The sequence below is a fragment of the Tympanuchus pallidicinctus genome, unplaced genomic scaffold (genome assembly GCF_026119805.1).
Source record: "Tympanuchus pallidicinctus isolate F22 unplaced genomic scaffold, pur_lepc_1.0 scaffold3, whole genome shotgun sequence".
NCBI lineage: Eukaryota > Metazoa > Chordata > Aves > Galliformes > Phasianidae > Tympanuchus > Tympanuchus pallidicinctus.
The window spans coordinates 76,444,108-76,464,771 of NW_026294747.1; the positions used below are offsets into that span (position 1 = coordinate 76,444,108).

The following is a 20,664-nucleotide window of genomic DNA, read 5'->3' on the forward strand; positions in this document are numbered from 1 at the left end:
ACCTGTTCACAGATGAATTGTATTTTAAGTGATGGCTGTATGAAGATAGAAAGGAACTTGCTAATCTGTTTGGTTGTTTGTTGCTGTTTTCTTGGTGGTTCTTTTTATTTTTAGAGAAGAAAAAAAAAGTCCCAATTTCTCAAAGTTAAAAGTCTTTTCAAGGGAACATGCACTGTAGTTCCTAGAGAGCAGCTTTATCATGTCATGGATGGAATTTCTGATAAAAACTGAGAAACTGTCCCACTGCAGAGCAGATACCACCTAATGCTAGGAGCCTGTGCTTGCACCCAAAGACTGAGTTTCACATCTCATCTAAGGCAGATCAGGGTGTTAATCTGTCTCCCATATCTCAAGCATATGCCCCAATTGTGAAACTATTATTGCTGAGGACAAGTAAACTTTCCCCACAACATCCTTTCAGGAGGTTAAAAAAAACAAAAATAAAAAAATAAAAAATAAAAATAAAAAAAAGATCTTATCTTAATGTTGTCCCTATTTAGAACAGAAACAATTTTTGAAACTGAAAAATTTCTTGTGGGTGGGGAAAACCATTTATCACCCCACTCTGTTTAGAGTTCAAACTGCAATATGTGCCCACAGCCAGTGAGAGAAAATCATAACTGCCAAATTTAGACAATGCAAAAGTATGAGTCCAATCCAGAGTTTCTTTAACAGTAAATACCAGATGTTGACAAGAAGAGATCCAACTTTGGATCCCACCTCCAACAATACTGCTGCAAATGCTTGCAGCAATACAAGAGACATACTATGCACAGAGAGATCTTCCTTCAGTGTAACTGCTCTACTTTCAGTAGTCACTATTTTAGAGGCTTCCTGTGATTGTGTCAGAGAGGAAGGTAAATACCCAGTTGGCTGTAGCTGGGCAGCTCCACAGCAGGGGAGTAACTGATTTTTTGGTTGTTGGGTTTGGTTTTTTTTTTTGTTGTTGTTGTTGTTTTTTGGGGGGTTTTTTTGCTTTCTTTTTTGGTTTGTTTTTAACTTATGATATTGAGTGATCTGTCCTTGTCCTCACAATTTCAACCCAATTCCTAAAAATGCTGTGATTATTGCTGGCATAAAATGGTGAAACATCCATCCACCCACTGTCAGTGAATAAACAATTTATAACCATGAAATAAAAATTTGTATAAGGAGTTTGCTGTATTCAGTACCTCCACATCTCCATCTTTGTAGACAGTGCCATCACAGAGAGAACTGGATCACCCTAAAGATCAGCCAGCATCCACACAATGAATAGCATGAAGGGCAATTGAGGTGAGTCAATATTGATTTACTGATATAACAAAACTACAGACATGTTTATGTTAAGAGTAACACAGACACTCTTAGACTACATACATTCATACAAAGGAACACTTTCAAATGACGCTTAGCAAATATATTTCAGATGAAAGCAACATTTGGTTTCAGGGATTCTGATCCAATAGCCAAAAAATAAAAGGATTCTTAGCAGAGAGGTGTACCAAGAATAAATTTGTTCCCTGCTAAAAAGCAGCCCATGTGGAAGACACTGACAACTCTAGAGTTGGTCCCAGTAACTGGGGAAAATACCCCATAGTTTTTGCAGACAAACACTTAACAGCAATTAAGAAAAGAATAGCTTCCAAACTGTTGTGATCCTGGAATAATTTTATCTTTAACCAGTACGAACACAGGCTATTTACTTCATCCTTTCTATTCAGCAGTTTTGTCTCTCAGTTCTTCTCTTCCTAGCTCCAAACTTTTACTTGAACTATATAAATAGCTGGTAGAAGAATTATTGACCATGTGGATTGGCTTTTAAATAGGAACATGACACTGCAAGTGAGTTATATAACTGCCTGCAAGACAGCAGCAAGCTGCTCGACATCAGATTCCTCAAACCTATTCCTGACTCCCAGGGAAAGAGTGTGGTCTGTTGTCTAATGATAATATAGTCACTGCAATGAATTTAGCACATTCATACTGCAGGCTCTGCTGTCAGCTGAATGGATCTTGGCTCTGCCTAGACTTTTCCCTTTTACTATGTACATAAAAAAAGAACTTACAGTAAGCAAAAGAAATTTTGTTCCACGGTAATATTTACATAATAGTGCAGCTTCTGAAATTTCCTCATAAAGGAGAATAAAGCAGAATGTCATTTCCCAGCCATTCATCCAATGCATCTCTTCTTAGAGCAACTCTCACACAGCAGGTCATTGTGGACATCAGATACACCAGCTTCTCACATAAGGGACAGCATTGCCAGATTTGTAAAATTAGAGCAGGTTTTTACTCCAAGTTTAAAATTTTATCACAGAAAAAAAAAAAAAAAAAAAAGTCTTTTGTTCTGATTTATAATAAATTATATTACTGTGATGTCTGTAACTCTCACACTATTAGGTTGAAAGATAACAAACTTTAAGATAAATAAATAAGAAAGATAAAAAACAGCTTAAAACCTGTTACCTGAATTGTGTTGGGCAATATAACCGAGTGCCCAAGCTGCACCTTCTTTCACTCCAGGGTCAAAATCTTCCAAGCAAATCACAAGTGCTTCCAGCGCTCCACACTCAACTACTGCCTGAGCTAGCTGTGGAGAATGTTTACCAACTGCTCTTAACACAAATGCAGCTGCTTTCTTGTAGAAACGCTATACAAATGAGAAAAAAAAAAAATGCTTTTTACTAACGTTTAGTAGTTTATGGCATAATAGAGCAGAGACATGCATAAATTAGACTTTTTAATAGCAACAGTATCTCATTCAGATCCAAATCAGGACCACCAGGCATCACACAGACAATGAACATACAGTCCTTCCTTGAGACAGCTCATGATCTAAAATCTGCAGCAAGTGCACAAACAAATGGAAAAAAAAAATAGAGCTAAGAGGATATAGGGAAAAGATAATAGTCTAGATAAGTCTGTTTGTTTAAGTGAGTTGTGAGTGATAAGGGCTACAAAAACAATAGTTCTTCACATATTTAATCAGATTACATAGGTTATGCAGAGCAAGCTCCTAAAACTAATTCTACCCATCTGCAACATCCACAAGACTTCACAGTTTCTGATGTGCATGCCCTCGTAACATCACTATGTGAAAACACTGTTTACAAACAGGAAACAGAGACACAGAGAATATGATGTAACAAAAGTCTTTAGGAACTGAATCCCGAAAAACCTAAATACTGCCTGATGCCCCAGCTAAGATCCTGAGAAAACCCAGACTGGCAGACACCCAGTGTGATACTCCTCAACTTTGACCAGGCAACTTGAAAATCTATTCCTGCATGTGTCCAGAAACAGCTCACTTCCTAGCAGACTGAGCTTGGCACCTCTGTCACAAGTTCAAGAAAATACAAGCACTTGTCTCTGGTTTTCTACTTTTCTGCCTCAGTGCTGGTGCACCCTTGTAACGTACGATGCTGCACAAATCATGGGGTTCTACATAAACTGCAGTGGTGGCTGTGGCTTCTTTTAAAAGCATATGTTATAAATAATTTTTCATAGTCTTCTGCAATTTCAAAGCTATCCTTAGTATGAGGAAGCTGAAGGTTACATTTCTTCCTTGCTCTACAGATCCAAAATTCAGAATCCAATTCAAGTACTCCTGCCACAACTGTGCTGGCAGAAAGACCACTCAACCCTCTTGTGAAGTCTCTTTGTAGCAACGAGGGCAAGGTTCAGCAGGACACAACCAACCTACTGCCACTACCCTGTGCTCTTGGCAGCTGGCCTATCAGCACTGTGGAGCAGCTTGGGAGGGCTCCCTCTCCATGCACCAGCTGGATGTTTCATTCTCCCCTGCTCTGTACAGGAAGCCTAGGCAGTTAGCTATGATGGATTCCTACTGTCAAGGTACCCAGAACTTATACAAAGAAAACCCCTCAACCCTTTGGGATCAAGTGCATAGAGATGTGAAGCCAAGTTAATGCTTTTGTGCCTCCTGCCAGGTGCCCAAACACCTTTGAAAAACTTCCCCGAGGCACTAAGGTGTGGCAGTAGAGGACTGTCTGCAACAGCTCCATCCGTAGGTGAAGTGGACTCCGAACAAGCAACAGTGCGCAATGTGCCTCAAAGCACATTGGCCTCATGTGAGCCAATGGAGATCTACTTCTGCCATCCCCTCAACCACATCCAGGCACTGCCAAGCACTTTGATTGCTAGCAATGGCCAAAACACCATTATTTCAGCATGTAAAGAGCAGTCATCCTCTAATGCTACAGTGCATGCCCTGTCTCTGCTTAGTTTAGATACAACTCCCTACTGCCAAAAACCCAGACTTCTAAGTTAAGGCCTACAAGTAGATACAATGATTGTAATTTACAAGAAAGACATCTTAGGAGAAGAGAAGTTAGGGGAAACAGTACAGACACAAGTGGACAAACCCCTAGCTAGTTTAAGTTACATTCAGTTTTGCTGAAATAAATGAAGCTAGAATAATTTGCACCAGTCTACATCTGTGCAAATACGGGTACGTTATTTCTGTTAAGTAATTACACTTCTGGCAAAGAAAAACACTTCTTTGTTTTTATTGTTATTCAAAACACATTTGTTTACAAACAAACTGTATCTGCAGGCACAGTTAGTACATACTGTAAAACTCTGTTTTGCTCAGTTTAATTGACAAAACACTGAGCCGGGATGTGACCCTGTAACTATTCTCCATAAACCAGCAGAATTAATATTTGTTGTGTGCTCCAAGAATCAGCTCCTTAAATATAGATGTTGATAGTTTATGAGTGAATGGAAATTCAAATGTTTTGGGGGTTTTTTTGTTAGCTTTGGTTTGGGTTTTTTTGGTTTTTGGTTTTTTGTGTTTTGTTGGGGCTTTTTTGCCTATGGGAAGTAACAAACTGCATGCATTGCTAAACTCTGCATGAACTGGATAATGAGTTTCCTTCACTTGCCCTCAGTCACTAAGACATAGTAGGATTTCCATGACCTCACACTAATCTTGCTGCTGCCCCAACTGATTCTGAATTACAGCCATCTCACAGATGTAGCAACAGCACTGGCAGTAACGTGGAAGAGATAAATCAGGGTAGTCGAGCTAATTTAGTGAGTGCTTTGAATTGTAGCAGGGGAGTGGCTTCCAAATTATTTAAAACAAACAAACAAAAAAAAAAGTGGTTTCCCTCCTTCTCTTAAAAACATAAATTAACTGAAATGGTCATAAATTTGTCTAAGACCTTTTTAGACTTTTTGTTGTTGTTTTGATTAACTGTGTAGGGAATGGCCAGACATGTAAGAAAAAAAAAAGCAAAGAATATTTGAATTTGTCTTCTTCAGAAGACTGATAATGAAAATACACTTTTCCAAACTATATTGCCATTGAAATCATACTATCCCAGAAATGTAATTAGCCAAAATTGCAACTCAAGTATGGCAATGGTATCAATGGACTTAACTGTCAGCTGTCTCCTCCATTTGCCAGTAAGTAGAAACTGTACTGAAAGTGTTTGTTTTTTACTTTATTTAGGCTAGGAACCAAAAATTAGAATATATGGAAAAGCTGAAGGAAAAATGGCAAGAGGGGAGAAAGTGACACTGTGAGATTTATTTGCAATGCAATTGCATAGTAATATTTTTTTTAATAAAAGATCAAAACCTTAAGGGTATTTTCCTGTATCAGAGGTTTGGTATTTCTTATGCTACAGATTTCCACATGGCTGTGTGGAGATATAAACTGAATATCCATCATGAAATATTTACTATGTATTTTACAAATGTTTGGTATTATTGACAAATCCCGATCAATTTTCACTACAACTTTCCAATTGTCTCATTTTTTAAGAGGAATTTTTTTGTAATACATCACTCAATATTTTAAAACCATAACAATGCCACGAGTGTATTTCTTATAATGCACTGGGGGGTAAGATGAGATTTTAAAGTCAAACTTGTTTAAGCTCAAAGTTATATACACACTGATCTCCCAGGAGTTCAAGCACGCACACTCTCTGACTTCCACACATTCCTTGCTATGCTAGGAATATCAGCAGATAGCCAATACAGAAAGATTTCCCTTTACCTGTGCAACAGTTTAAACAAAAATGATTGCTTAAGAAAACAATGATGCCTTACATTCTGCTCAGACAGTGAACACACGAGCTGTGGAAGAATGCCTTCCTTCACCACTGCCTCTGCCAGGTCATCGTTAAAATAGGCAAGCCTCCCAAGAGCCAAAGCAGCAGCCTGTCGGATAGTTGGGACCACATCCAGCAAAAGAGGTCTCAGCAAAGATATTACACCTGTGTTACACCAGGAAAAGAAAAGCCCACTTGGTAAACAGAAGTTTTTCAGATCATTTATTCTAAACTTTACATCAACTTTACTCATAAAAAAATCTATTAAATTATTCTTCCAGATAATGAGAGCTTGTAGAAAATGCAGGTGTTCCACTGAAATGAAGTTGGCACTTGGACAGAATTGCTGAAGCATAGCAGTTTTTCATAGGTAGAAAACAACTGTGAAAATTTTTTAAGAAATCACACAGAAATATGGTATATACAAACATATATAAAATACACGTGTTAACGCAGCACGTACAGGAAACCTCATCAGGAGGTTCTGGTGATTTCCCACTGCTGTGCCACTCCTCCAGCCTGCCAGAAGAACCTCTGCCTTGAATTATGCTAAATTACATTCCGTCTATTACAAGCTACCATTGATGGAAGGGCCAATAGCCATGACGTCTTACACTCCAGATACAAGAATTAAAGTTTGTTGGTGGTGACATCTTTCTTTTTTTTTTAATCACTTTGTAAATGTTAACGTGTTTTACTGCAATCCAGAGTTTGTCAGTTAAACATGAAAGAATCCTGAGGATGAAATCCTCATGTATCCTGAGGATATTGCAATATACACACATTGTTGAAATTATAGGTGAGGTAATCAACCATGACATGAACCATTAGCAGTTACAGCCCAAAAGAGTACTTATAAAGATAAATGTTTGGCTAAAAATGGGAAACAGCAGGTGTAAACTTTCCATTCTGGCCATAGGAGGGAGGAGGTCACAGTGCAGGTCTTCACGAGTCATGCATGGACACGTGCCTTGCAGCACTCACCTGTGATCTGGAAGGGGCAGGAGCCATGAGGTGAGACCATGTACTGGTAACCGAGGGTTATTCTAGGGAGTGCCAATGGGGAAAACTAAGAAACTAGGGACTGAATGATTGGATAATAAAACAGCAAGTGAAATCAAACACATACAGGAAAGCTGATCCCAATATCCCACAATGATGAACTTCAAGCACATCACTACCACTCAGGAGAAAGGTCCCACTGCTGGACAGGCAGCTCCATGGAGACACCAGCTCACTGCTCAGCCGTGGGAAAATAATTATGCACACAGAAATATATGGAGATATGGAAGTGAATAGATGCCAAATTGGAGACCATCACTATGTTGCTGTATAAATCTGTTCCGCATTTCATACCCTTCCCTAGAGTAGAACTGGGAAAGGCTCAGAAAAAGGCAACAAGGATGACCAAGGCTGACCACTCTGTACATAGGGGCTATTTCTACAGTTAAACTAAGACTTTTCAGTATGGATATAAAAAAAGATATATGCAGTTACAAAGTATATGATTTGTAAGGTCTGAAAAGAGAAAATTATTTGTACCGCAGTTCTTTGAAAGCAATGCCTCTCTAAGAGCCAGCCGTATGGATTAATACTGCTGAGCTTTGTAACTCAGCCAGAAAGCAATGCTCCATGGAGCTGCAAAAGTGCTACACCAGAACTCAAATGACTGAGAGCTGCAGTTAAAAAACTCCGTATCAGCTGCCTCAGTTCTTTGCTCTTTCCACTACATTTGTTTGCATCAGATAAAGATTTAGCTGGCTGACCACTGAAGAAAGCAGGACTTCTCAAGGGCTCATAAGCTTCTAAGTACCAAAGGCCTTCTGGTGCAACAGTCCCATTGCAGAGGGATCACTGTCTAATGGCAGGTAACACCTGGATGTTGAGGAGACACAATGAAACAAGGACAAGCTGAGGGCATTACAGCAAGGGTTAGGCCAAAGGGACAGAAATCACAGTAAATTATATCTATGATACACTTCTGTATAGAAAGGCACCCTGAAAAGAACAAAAGGAAGAAGTACTCAAGTAGCAGGGTGATTCTCACGGGTTAAAACTACATTACTTCCAGTGAGAAGAAAATATCTTAATAGTCAATAAGAGGCTCTAAAAAAGAAGGATGAAGAGTGAGAGTGAAAAGCTAACCACGGAGGCCATGCTGACACCACTGAGTTTGCTCTAGCAAGGTCAGCACCGCAAGCAAGCTATGTGCGGTGGTTTCAGCCTCCCAGGATATTCACAAGTCAAAGCATCACAGGTCTTGCAGCAACACACAATAAAAAGGAAAGTGAAATGAAATCATGTCTGAATAGCACTAGAGAAGTACCAAAAATGGCCACGGTCATAGCATGCATGAATTGAACATGCACGTAGAGACTATGGAAAGAGGACTGCGGTATAGCTGGGTCCTGCTCACACTCTTGTCAAAGCCATGGGGCTGAAAAAGGCCTCCTGTGCAACAGCAGACAGAAGCTGGTCCTCCAGCACTGTAGGGCCACTGTGAACTCATTGAGCACTTTGCAGGAACCTCTGTTTAAGAATCTGGCCATTGTACTGGTACCCTCTCACAGAACCTTCCAAATATGGCCTCAATAGGAAGTTACACTTCATATCAGGATGGGTTAAGGACTTTAAAGGACAAATTATAAGTGAAATCAAAACCAGAAAAACACGCAAGTTGGTGCCGATGCAATATATCATCTACAGAGAGCTAATCTTCTAGTAAGTCATCTGCATCCCCTACAGGAAAGCATCTCCTTGTCCTTCTCCCTAATGTAGGCACACCCAGCCCACAGCACAACTGGCAGCACAGCCCAGACCCATCTGCCCTCCCATTTCAGTTCACTGGCTAAACACAGTCCTGTGAACAAAAGAAAAATATGCAGCCATGCTTTCTGTTCTGATAGAGGGATTTGAGAATAGGTTTCAAGACTGCCAACAACAACAAAAAAAGTTTGTTTTAATATTTGCAACTGGGAATTTTCCAATGGAACGTATGGAGGTACAATCAGAGATTCAACTAAAAAATCTGATCATGTCTCTTTACTTTTGTAAGACCTCTCTTAACAGAGAAAAACCTTTCTCACTTCAAAATCATGCCTTTTTGATCAGAAATCTCTAACAAACAGCTTGAGACCTCACTAGGATTTACAGTCACTGCCATCAAACCAGGGAGTGAAGCGTTAGTTTCACAAAAGCAAGGTCACATATACCACTACTTCTTGGTTTTTTGCTTTCTTTGTTGTTGTTTCTCTAAAAATATATATATTAAAGATTAAAATAAGTTATGTTACTTACATACATGAACTATATTGCATATTTTAGGAAGGGTGCTCTGAAAGTATTGCCTCCTATTTTATGATGTTGGCCCACAACACCAGAGATGGATGGTGGTGGTATGGCAGCAATGTTGGAACTTTCCCACCAGTATTCCAATACACACTGCTGCTGTGTGACAGATGGCAGCAGAGGGGCAGTCTGACAGAATGGTGCATAGGAAGAAAAAGGGGTGGAACTGAATTCTTCCACGTGGAAAAAAATTGCATCCGCTGACATTCGTCAATGTTTGCTGAATGTTTATGCAGATCTAACAGTGGATGTGAGCACAGTGAGGTGGTGGGTGGTGCATTTTAGCAGCAGTGGCAGTGGGTTATCTCCACGGTACAGATTGTTAGGAGTACAGCATGCAGGCTCTCGTTCGTGGCTGGTGAAAATGCATATCTAATGGTGGTGACTATAATGAAAGACAGTGTTTTGTAGCTGAGAATTTGCTCTATTGAACTGTGTTATTGTGCTCTTGAAATCAGGTGTGGTTTCCACGGAAATAAATAGGAGGCATTACTTTTGGAGCAACCCCAAGACAATTCCTGTTCACTCAGTGCAGAACAGGCAAGCCAACAGGTTGGACACTCATTTCCTAATGAGTTGCACGATCAAATACCGCCTGAAATTCTTACAAAGACCTCATGCTGTTCCAGCTCTTCACACTGCTCCTGCTTTACTGAAATACTGCCAGGCAGAACAGTTATAAAGACATTACATTTGAACCCTTAAGGTAAAATATAAAAACTAGATTCACTTTCTTTTAAGTAGGTTTTACTGACAAAATAGAGGTTGTTAGAGTGGTTGGGAATAAAGGCAACATCATAACACGCAATGTTCTGTCCTTAGAAAAGCCAAGGTGGCACATTCGAGGCAGCCTTAAACTTCAGTGACAGAAGTGAGCAGAATCAGTTTATAGCAGAAGAACCCATGAGCTAGAGCCAGACCTCATAACGTGTTTTTAGCCTGCACAACATACCTAGTCACTGCAAAAGGTAAAACCACATGCTAGACAGCTTAAATGGCCATACACCTTGAGTTGACGTAAGAATGAGATTTACATGATTTGCATTTTCAAGACTAGCTGATACAGACTTCACTTTTCAGGATCAAGGCTTTTTAGCATGTTTTAAAATGCTGCCATGCAGCATGTCTCACCATGACCACAGCCAGACATTTCTCTGTAGAATAAAGCACATAAAGCTTGCCGATGACATCTGAGCATCAGCACAAACATCCTACTACAGATTATTTTAGGTGCTGCAACTGAAAGTGAGGATAGAGACAAAAAGTGGGATAGGAGTTACTGTTTGAAGAAAACACTAAAGAAGAGCTGATAGAAGAGTGAATGGATTAAAAGGATCTCGGAAGAAAAAGAAACTGTACTGGTTCTCAAGGAGAATGTATTTTCCCAGAGTGATGTCTGAATATGAGAAAAGGCAGTGACCAAATAATTATCATGACAAGAGCTTTAGTGTAACAAGAAAAAGAAAAATCAATTCTTATTGCTGTGCAAGCCTTACATTGATATCAAATTGAGAATTGAGGGATGTATATAAACCAAGATTATGACTGTGCATTGACTTTAATTAAAAGCTTTACCTCCAATTTCCACATTTTCTAAAACTAGTTTATCCTCCTGCATCAAGTTGCTATTCATCAGTTCTGAATCAGATACCACAACAAGACCAGCTGCTTGAGAAGTTTTTATTAGATTCATTATTTTCATTTGCTTCATTTTCCTATTTACATCTTCAGTAAACCGAATATTTCTCTCCGTAGCACTTAGAAGAACAGTTAACTTTGCAAATGTAAGAACTGCTGCTTAGTGACGGTCTCCTCTAAAACACCTACAGGGAAGCAGAGATGAGTGCTGAAGACAGCACTGGAAAGGACTGCTGTGCTCACCTGATAGAGCTGCCTGCCCCAGGGCCTGCGCAGCTGCTTCCACCTGAGGTACTGCTGCCTTTGCTGAGCTCCTCCGCTTCATCTCCTTCCTGAATATCCTGTCCAGAGCAAAGCCCACCCCTTCTGTTGAAACAAGTCCATACCAGGATTCCTATCAGCTTTCTGAGTTGAATTCAAATATCTGTAAGACTATTACAGCAGGAAAATTGGTGAGAGCCTTCCAGCAGCGTCTTCCTGCCTCTACCACTGACCCACACAAATAGGGCCAATAGAGCAGCACAGTAGCAGTAGCACAGCATTTCGGTGCCTGAAATTTTAGGAGAACTGTTTGGTCACCTTCTGAAGGAGCCTTTTGTGACAGAAGTAGGGAAATCATTAAGTCTAATTCAAAAGCAGCAGCAACACAGAGTTAACTAGAAAATAAGGTGTTTAGACTGTTAGACTGGATTTGTGTTGGAAGAGTTCCCACCAGCAACTCAGAAAGAAGGTAGCAGAGAATTACTGCCAAATATTCTCTCTTGCACCATATAACCTTGCCCGACCTTGGGTAAGGACTGATTCCCCTTTCCATCCTCGGTTTCCCACTCAGAATTGTTTCAAAGAATGTCACACTTAGGAGCTGAATTACCCTTAACGCGCTCCTCAAGTGGAGCTGTTGTGCCCAGGCCTGATGCACTTCCTTTCAGCAAGCAAGAGCTGGCTGCTGCCTATCTGGAAAGGAGGTAGGAAAAAAAGAAAAAAGCACACTTGGGGCAGCAGCAGATTCCAAGTTTTTTCGTTCCAAGTTTCCAGACAAACAGTTGCTACTCCAGAGATAGCAGACTTCATTAGGGTTGCTTTCTTGTTTTTGTTTGTTTGGTTTTGGGGTTTTGTTTTGGGCAATTTTTTTTTTTTTTTGGGGGGGGGAGGGGAGAGAAAGGTGGGGGGAGGATGATACATGAAAGTCAGTCAGAATCCTCATACTCTCTTTCCCTAAGCCCCTGAAAGCCCTCTTGAAACTTGAATAACTGCAGGTCAGAGAAAAGCAAAAAAGACTCCACGTAGTTGGATAAGGGAAATAAATCAGAACAGCTTTCTCTTACCAATAAGGATGCCCGTAACAACCCAAAGCTTTGGGAATGCAGCTTTTGAAACCCACAGTCAGTGGAATAGCTCTGGGGCTGGGAGAGAAAACCTCCTGCAGCACCACCCCTGAGCTGCAAAAGAACAAGGCCACGGAGGAAGAGGAACCCTGCCACAGCCCAAGGATTTGCCACAGTGCCCTCCTTTACACTGACATTTTGGAAGTTGGTTCCCACAGCCCTGAAGGCTGGTCAGTAAGTAGGCATGACTGAAGAACAGAAAACTGGAAGAGATCTGCCCGAGGCATTAAAAGTACAACCTTGGCAGAAATGAGAGGGAAAGCTGGGTGTGCAGGATGCCAGCACCCAACGTCCCAGGCTCCTTGGCCACATGGGTACAGGTTTCTTTTTCCACGCCTCAGATTTAGCCTTCTCTATGACACCCACTGCCCCAGAAAGGCAAAGAGCTGACCTCACGAGTATCTTTAAGGTCAAAAACTGAATTGCTGAATTAAAAATGTGTCTTAATTACAATAATATTCTTAAATAACTTTGAAAAGCAAAGCACTGAAAGCAAAGATCTCATCATCATAAGCTCTGATGCAAAAATAAATACTAAATTCAGATCATGGGAGAATACAAAAATGAATATACACAAATAATACAAGTCTTAATCTGATGCATTTATTAATGGTGAAATGTAAACGTTTCCATTAAAATGATATTAATGGAACACTTTACAGTATTGCACCTCCCAAGGCAGATGAAGAAAACAGAATTAGGCCCTCGGGGACCACCAGCCTTCAAAACATACTGGAACCAGTTCAGGTGTTCTCCTGATATTTCTAAAAGACCAAAAGCTGCCTGAATCTCAGCACAAGAAAGAAGGCTCAAGTTCATCTGCCACTACAGTTGAGAATGGTCAGCTTCTTGCAGAGGAGACGGAGCTCATCGTGGCATTCCGGTACCAAACGTGATGAGCTGCAGCTATCAGAGAAATAGGTTTATTCCTAAAGAATTTGTTTAAATCAGTTCCTGCCAGAGTAGCTTCTCCCAACATGATCCTGCCAGAAATGAGGTCTGAAAAGATAATTGCCTGTTACTGTTCCAAACTTACATTTACCAAACAGAAAATGTTTAGGAGGCTTGGAAAATATTTTTTTTTCCCATCAACTGATCAAACATTCAAAGGACAAATCTTACAGTTAATATTCATAGCAGTATTTAACCATAAGAAACAAACTGAACAAAATCAAAACAGTAAAAATTGAGAGTTGCTGAAGATGAACAGGAGCAAGTCCTCCAAAAGGAACTGCTCCGATGGTTCCTTGCACAGTGAGGTCAAGAACAGCACTAACATGTTTCTGTCTTGTGCACTGCTAGCTTGATACCCAGAGATACCTCCACAAAGAACAAAATGGTCTCAAACTTCTGTTTCTTTTTCATGAGATACTAAGTATTTATCAAAGGAATTGTTAAAAATTGAACCAGATGTTTATTCCTTGAGCACTGATATTTCACAGTTGCCAGCGTGAGTTTTGGCTGTTCCAGAAACGTAAGCCAACAATACAAATGTAGAATACAGTAAATTTTAAGGGCTCAATTTTGTTCCAGTTCAAGTCACTGTGAGCTGCTTTCTGCTTCTGCTGAGGGAAAGACCTCAGCACTGACAACTCCTGTGATCCAACAAGAGAATCCCTCCAAGTGCCCCAGGCTTCCACAGCCAATGGAAAATGACAGCAGGCAAAAACTTCCTGCATCCTCTTGAAACAGTGAGCTTCCCAAAGAATAATGAACTTCCTTTACCAGAATATTATATTGGCCCCCCAACTCGTTTATATATGGATTTCAACAGAGATACTTGTGCAAACAGACACCTCTCTTTATCAAGTTGCTGCGATGGAGAGATCTGCAGCACCTCGCTGCTTGTGTTGGGTCTTTCTGACAGCACACAACCACTTGTCACTTAGAGCAAGGTTTTGAAGCCTGTTTCTAGCATATTCAGAAAAGATCAGGATAACAGTTACCACTGTAATTGTAACTTCAATTTTAAGTTTTAAAAGCATAGGTTGGGGAGAGAGAGTAAAATGTTTGTGGGCCTCAGTCACTCAGATAAGTAATAATAGGAAAGACTGTTTTTGCAGACATTTCCCTCTCTTCTAGCAACTAAAAATCGATTCCAACCCTATGGGAAAGCAGCTAAGTAGTGGAGAATTGCTTTCCATTCTCCTTGGCTCACAAAAGCACATTTGCACACCGTGACCCCAGAGCGGATCCTCGTGCAGCCAGCTCTCAGACCAAGGCACGCACAGTCTGTGGCCTCTCAGTGATCGTTTCCTCCTCACAACAACAAGGCAGTGCTAAAGAAAGCTGCCCACCAGACTACAAGTGACTATTTTAAGTTCACGCAATACAATGGAAGTAAAATTAGCTTGGCACTTCAACTGCTTTCTTAAAATAGAAATTTTCTGCATTTTTTAAACACTGTAAGAACTGCATCCGAATGGGAGCTCCGCAAGCAGACAGAAATCAGAACTATAAACAGGCACGGTGAGGCTTCTCCTTGCGAATAAGTCCTAAACTGCCTCCACGGCTGAGCAGTCCCTTCGGTAGATGTGGGTAATTTGTGTAAATTTGTGTAAAGCAGTGGCACAGGAATACGAAAAAGATTTAAAAAGAAAAAAGAAAAACAGATGAAACAAATGAAAAAGCAAAGAAACGGAGCAGCGAGGCGGTGCGGCAGGCCCACGCAAATGGCTCCTTAACCGAGAGATCCTCAGCAAAACCATTTTCACGGAAACCTGGGTTCCCGGCAGCCAGAAGCTGGAAGTATTCGCGGCATCGGCTTCCTTCGTGCGTTTGTTCTGCCCGCCCCTCGGACGAGGCTGACAGCCGTCTGGGATGCGGGACACAAACCCTACAAACCGAGCCGGGACAAACCGAAGCGCCGCCGATCTCCCACCCCCGCTCGGTAAGCCAAGCGCAGCCCCTCCTGACCAGTCGGTCAGCTCACTCATCGCCGACCGTTTCTTTCGCCACTCTCGCTCAGGAAGCCGCGAGCGGCCCCGGCCGCTCACCGCACAGCCGTCCCTCGGGCTCGGGCGGCACGGCGCTCAGCGGAGCCTCCCGCACCGGGACTGCCGCACTGCATCGCCGTGCCGGCATCCCTGACACGGGGCCGCGGCCGAGCAGAAGAAGCGGATCGAGCTGAGAAAGTTTCCTTAGAGAAAAAGGCGCGGCGAGACCGCGGCCGGATGGCGGAGCCCGAAATAAAACGTTTAATACGGCCGCGGCCCCGGGAGAAGCACCCGGAGCCGCTCCGGGGACCCCGCGGCCGCCCCCATCGCCCCGTGCCGTACCTGCGTCCCGCAGCGTCCCGATGTTCTGCGGCCTCGCCGACAGCTCGGCCACCGCCTGCACGAAGTGCGTCCGGGCGCTCCGGTACTGTTCGAACACTGCGGGCGGCAGCGCGGGGGCGGCAGGTGAGCGGCTGAGCGCCCGCCCGACCCCGGCCCTGCCGCCCCGGCCCCGGCCTACCTTGCAAGACCCGCCGCTGGCTCATGGCGGAGACCGCGCGCCCGCGCCGTGTACCCGTCGCCGCGGCAACCGGGCGGGCGGAAGCGGCGCGGGAGGCGGGGCCTAACCGCGGAGTGTGACGTCATCGCCCCGCCCGCCCCGCCCCCGCCCCGTCCCGGCGCGGTGCGCGGAGCTGCTGGCGGAGCGCGGAGTCCTTCGGGGCCGGGCCGGGGTCAGCAGCCGCCCTCGCTGCTGAGGGTGCCGTCGCCCCGGGGGAGGGAAAAAGAAAGGAAAAGCGGGGCGGCCGCAGCACCCCGTGCTTCTCGCGGGGTCCTTTCAGTTCGCTGTCTTTCTTTTATTCCTTTTCTTTTCTTTCCCTCTTTCTCTCTGCCAGTTCTCGCCGCCGCGGCCGAGCTGCGGGTAGCGCCGCGTGGAGCGGCTCCCGCCGACACCGGCCCGAGCTCCCGAGGGCAGCCGCAGGGACACCGCGGGCCTCGTGCTGCTCCGCGGGGCTCGGAGTGGGCCGACCCCGAGGGGCCGCCCCGTGCGGTGGGCGGTGAGGAAAAGTTGTGGCGCGCGGCTCGAAGTCGGGAGGGAAAATTCATTGGAAAAGTTCGGAGAAGTGGAAGAAAGTCGCCGAAGTTTTAACCCCCCGATCCCCGGGTGCGCTCAGCGGATCCGCCGAGGGCTTCGCGCTGCCCGCCGCCCTTAACGCCAACGTCGCTCCCCGGGAGCAAACAAACGGAGCGGGCGCGGGGAGATGAGGCGGGTAGGATGGGATCGCCGGGGCCGTTTGTCACAAAAATATTTGGAGAAATTATCGCCATGTGGACTCGGGAAGGGAACAGCTGCTAAACACATTGCCGTGCGCTTATTTCTGTTCTTAAGTAACTCAAATTTAAAAATAAATAAATAAACAAACGGTGATGAATGGCTCGCGGGGTTATTTTCCAAAAGCAGCTGCGCCGATCGCCGATCGATTCATTTCTCTGTTTCGCCGTGAACCCGACGCTCGGAGCAGCGCAGCCCCGCACCGCGGGGGGCCGTTGCGTGGCCGCAGCAGCGCACGGAGCGGACGGCATCGCGGGGCCAAACGCCGCGCGAACGCGGCTGCGGAAACGTCGCCGGAGTTCTCGCAAAAGTACCGAGAACGGAAAATCACTGACGGCTGTGACGTCGCCGTGAGCGGGCGCGTCGGCTTCAGAAATAAGCAGGGACGGGAGAACGGCCACCAAATGTCCCGATCGGTATCGCGTCTGGCTTTCTGGCGGCCGGAGGGCGCCGGGACGCAGCTTTTTTCCTCGGCCAGGTGGACGGTAAAGGTATTCGTGGGGCTCTGGAGGGCCGGGGCGCCGGGCGGTGGCACGGCCGGGGGTGTTCCGCGGCCGTCGCCTCTCAGCTGACGTCCCTCGACAGCCCGTGCCCAGCGGTACCGCGATACGGCCGCTACTATTACGGCTCCGGCAGAAAGAAGGCGACGTGTCCAGCCGCACCGCACGGCGGCTGTGGAATGTGCCCGCGGGATGTCCCCACGAGGTGTTCCCATGGAGTGTCCCCGTCGGGCGGATGGTTCCACCTCTGAGCAAAAAAATAGGTTTGCAAAAAAGAGATTTTAACGCGTGCCGGTGGGAGGACGACGCGCACAGCCCGGGGTTTCCCCCCGCGGTTCGGGGTTCGAGTGCTTGGCTTGCTGAATGGGGGGTCACGAGTGGTCGGACTATTGGGGAATGAGACGCTCCATCGCTGAGCGAAGGGTGTGCAACCCGGGATAGGTCATGCACTGCAAGAGAAATATTTGAACCGTTGCAAGAAATGGTTTAATTTTCCAGCCTAAGGTCGGCTTTGTCATGACCAACCCGGCTCCAGGCGGGACTTCATCGGGGCTGTCCCGCAGCCCACTCCGCTACAGCTGTTCCGCACGGCTCCCAGTGGCTCTAGGTGTCCCGCGGTGCCACCCCGCGCTCCCGGCATCGGATTCCATTTGTGGGACTCTTCTATGGAACGAAGTAGTTCTGTGGGGCGAAGGCATCGAAGTCGGGGCACTGGGAAGAGGACTTCTCTTTTTTCCCACCGAAGAGGACATTACCATGTGTTGCCGCGGTTCCACCGTCGCACGGCTCCTGCCAGTGGGGAGCTGTGCGTCGCCACCACGGTGGGCAAAGGCAGAACAAAAACGATGAGAGAGAAACAGATGGGAAATGGGCAGAGTGTTTCGGGTTGTCTGCGGGATGGGGCCAGGAAATGCCAGCTGCTGGGGCTTAGCCCTTTTGCCACCTGCGGATGGTTGCACCTCTGGTTTCCCCTGGAACCGACGGCTTCTCTGCAGTACCATCAAAATAATAACAATAATAATGCAAAATAAATATTTTTAGACGGTCCAAAACCGAAAGCCGGAGCCGCGTTTGTTCGGGCAGTGGAAAGGAATGAGCTCTCCCTTCGTGTCCACCGCTGGGGCTACGGGTGCGCGCTGCCTGCATCTCCCTACGGGGTCCCACGATCGCTTCGCCCACCCTGGCTCCGGGCTGCGGCCGCGGGCAGCTCGCAAACGAACGGGGGAAACGCAAAATCCGCGCGACGCCCGGCGCCCGCCCCGTCTGCCAGCCCCACCGTTGTCCTCGCGGCTGGAAAGTGAGGACCCTCCGGCGACGTGCCGGTGTGCGCGAGAAGGTGGAACGAGAGGCACCGGCAGTAGAACGAGCTGCAAATCGCTGTCGTGTGGTTGCCACTAGCAACAAACCAGCTGCACAGCCTACGAGCCCCGAGCACCTAGCGCGGAGGTGGCGAGGGAAAGGCCTGCGCGGAGCCGTCGGGCTCTGCGGATGCCTCGGGAGGGGAAACGGGGTGCCCCGCTGCCGGGTGCGCGGTGCTGCGCGGGTCCTGCGCGGGTCCCGTTCGAATCCGGTGGAGCGCGGGGGAAGTTCCGCAGGCGCGAGGCGGGAGAGCTGCGCAGGCGCAAAATGGCCTCTGCCCGGGCGGAGGCCGCGCTCCGCTCCACTCCGCGGCGGCGGAGATGCGGCCGCCCCAGTACAGCCGGTTGTGGCCCCGCCGGCGCGGAGAGGAGCGGTGCGCGACCGCCTCCCGCCCCGTCTGCGCGGCCCCAAGGGCGGCCTCCTTTTCTTTGCGGCTCCGAGGCTGTGCCCGCTCCGTGCCGCCCCGCCGCTCCGGTTCGCCCTTCATTCTTCTTCTTGTTATTGTTGTTTATTATCTCCGCGGTTGTAAAACAAACGCGGCTCTGGAGAGATCGTGAAAAAGAAAGTTTGTAGTAAAATGAAGGAAATCCGTTTCAAGTACCCAGAGTAGAAGCGAGGACGTTAAAAATTAACAGCGGAAACAGGAAACACTTGGCTGGGTAAACATTGTCTCCGAATTTCACCCTCTGAACATTGGGAGGGCGCGAGGTGCCGCCGCCACACCGGGCTGAGAGCGGTACGGTTCGTGGATGGAATGTGCGGGAGTTCCGCGGGCCTCGCCGGCGGCCAAAGGAGACGGGTAGTGCTCCGAGCCCGCGGGACAGAGCGAGGCAGGGGCGAAGGACTCGCGGGGTGAGGGCTGAGGGGTAGGTCCGCGAGCCTATCCTGTCGCGCCTTGACCTGGAGCATCCGCAGCGAAACGAGCGGGACAGGACCTGGCTGCCCGGGGCGAGCGGCTCGTCCTCGACGGCAGCGGGGAAAAAGGAAAAACAACGGCATTCCGTCTGTCGTCCCCGCCTGAGCGTTTCAGAGCCTTCTCCATCACCAGAAAACCGGGAAGGGCCTCTCGGAGAGAGCGGGGCCCCCCGCATCTTCCCGCTCTCGCCACAGACACGGCTCCGAGCCGAGAGAGACGCGGCGTTCCGACCGCAGTGCGCGCCCCGGGGGGAACTAGGCTCCTCACAGCCTTCCTCTGCCTTTCCGGCAGCCTCCTGCCCGCTGCCCCGGATCTCCTCCTGCCAATGCCCCGTTCCGAGCCCGCCATCCCCAGAGCCCGGTAGGGAGACGCGAGCAGTCAGAATGGGCGGAAAGCCGAATAGTCAGCACCACACCCGCCCCTGCTTTTATTCGGCCGGGTTGCTGAACGCGCTCCTACAATCTCGCGAACTTCGGCTTTTCTTCCCCGATCCCAACAAATGAAACGTCGGGGGATGAGCAGCCTCCTGTCACGATCAGTTGGTTGGGAGCTCTTTCCCAGCAGCGGGAACCCGCAAGCGCTGCCGCAGACCCCCGCCCTCTGTCTTCTCGCAGAAGAACGCCGCGCAGCGCCCGGCTGAGTTTCTTGCCCCGCTCCCGGACCGAGCCCCGCGCGGGAGCCCGAGCGGCGGCGGCTGCGGGAGTGCGGCGGGAGGGGCTGCGGCGGCCGCTCCACTTCTGGCGGAGGAGCGAAGAGAAGGCGGAGAGCTGAACGGCCCTCGGAGGGAGGCATCTATCCCGTGTCACCGCCTCGCTCTGCACGGACACTTCACGACGAGAAGTTTGATTTAAACTCGGACAGCGGTGATTTTCAGCTCCTCCCGGTACAAACAGAGCACCGTTCTGCGACCGTGCGTAACGCGCAGCGCTTTGCTTTAGGCTCGGGGCTGGGTTTGACTCGTACCGCTTCCGACAGGACGAAGCGTGTAGCCGACAGCCGAGGGAACCGCGCCGAGACACGGCCGCGCGGAGCACCTTACACACAACAGCGGCTCCGCAGCTTCTCTCCGCGCTCCTCCAGCCCGGCCCTGCCCCGCTCTCCGCCCTCGCAGCCGTGCCGCTCGACGCGCAGCTCCCGGCGGGGCCCGGCACACCGCCTGGCGCACCGCGGCCGTGCGCTGCGAG

General features: G+C 47.1%; 1 protein-coding gene across 4 annotated transcripts in view; it reads right to left on the minus strand.

Moving 5' to 3' along the window:
• The window catches only part of SPAG6 (sperm associated antigen 6), a 33,851-nt gene extending 17,855 nt beyond the window's left edge, over positions 1–15,996 (minus strand). The window contains exons 1-5 of one of the 4 annotated variants that reach the window (XM_052694957.1): positions 15,896–15,914; positions 15,718–15,813; positions 7,053–7,152; positions 6,067–6,233; positions 2,449–2,632 (exon numbers count right to left, since the gene is read on the minus strand). In XM_052694957.1, coding sequence (XP_052550917.1) covers positions 2,449–2,632; positions 6,067–6,233; positions 7,053–7,092 — 391 coding nt within the window. In that variant the 5' untranslated portion in view covers positions 7,093–7,152; positions 15,718–15,813; positions 15,896–15,914. Of the gene's footprint in view, positions 1–2,448; positions 2,633–6,066; positions 12,163–15,717; positions 15,814–15,895 lie in introns of those variants that run through there. The other 3 variants (XM_052694956.1, XM_052694955.1, XM_052694958.1) reach the window with 3 other exon arrangements.
• Between the last annotated feature and the right edge of the window lie 4,668 nt (positions 15,997–20,664).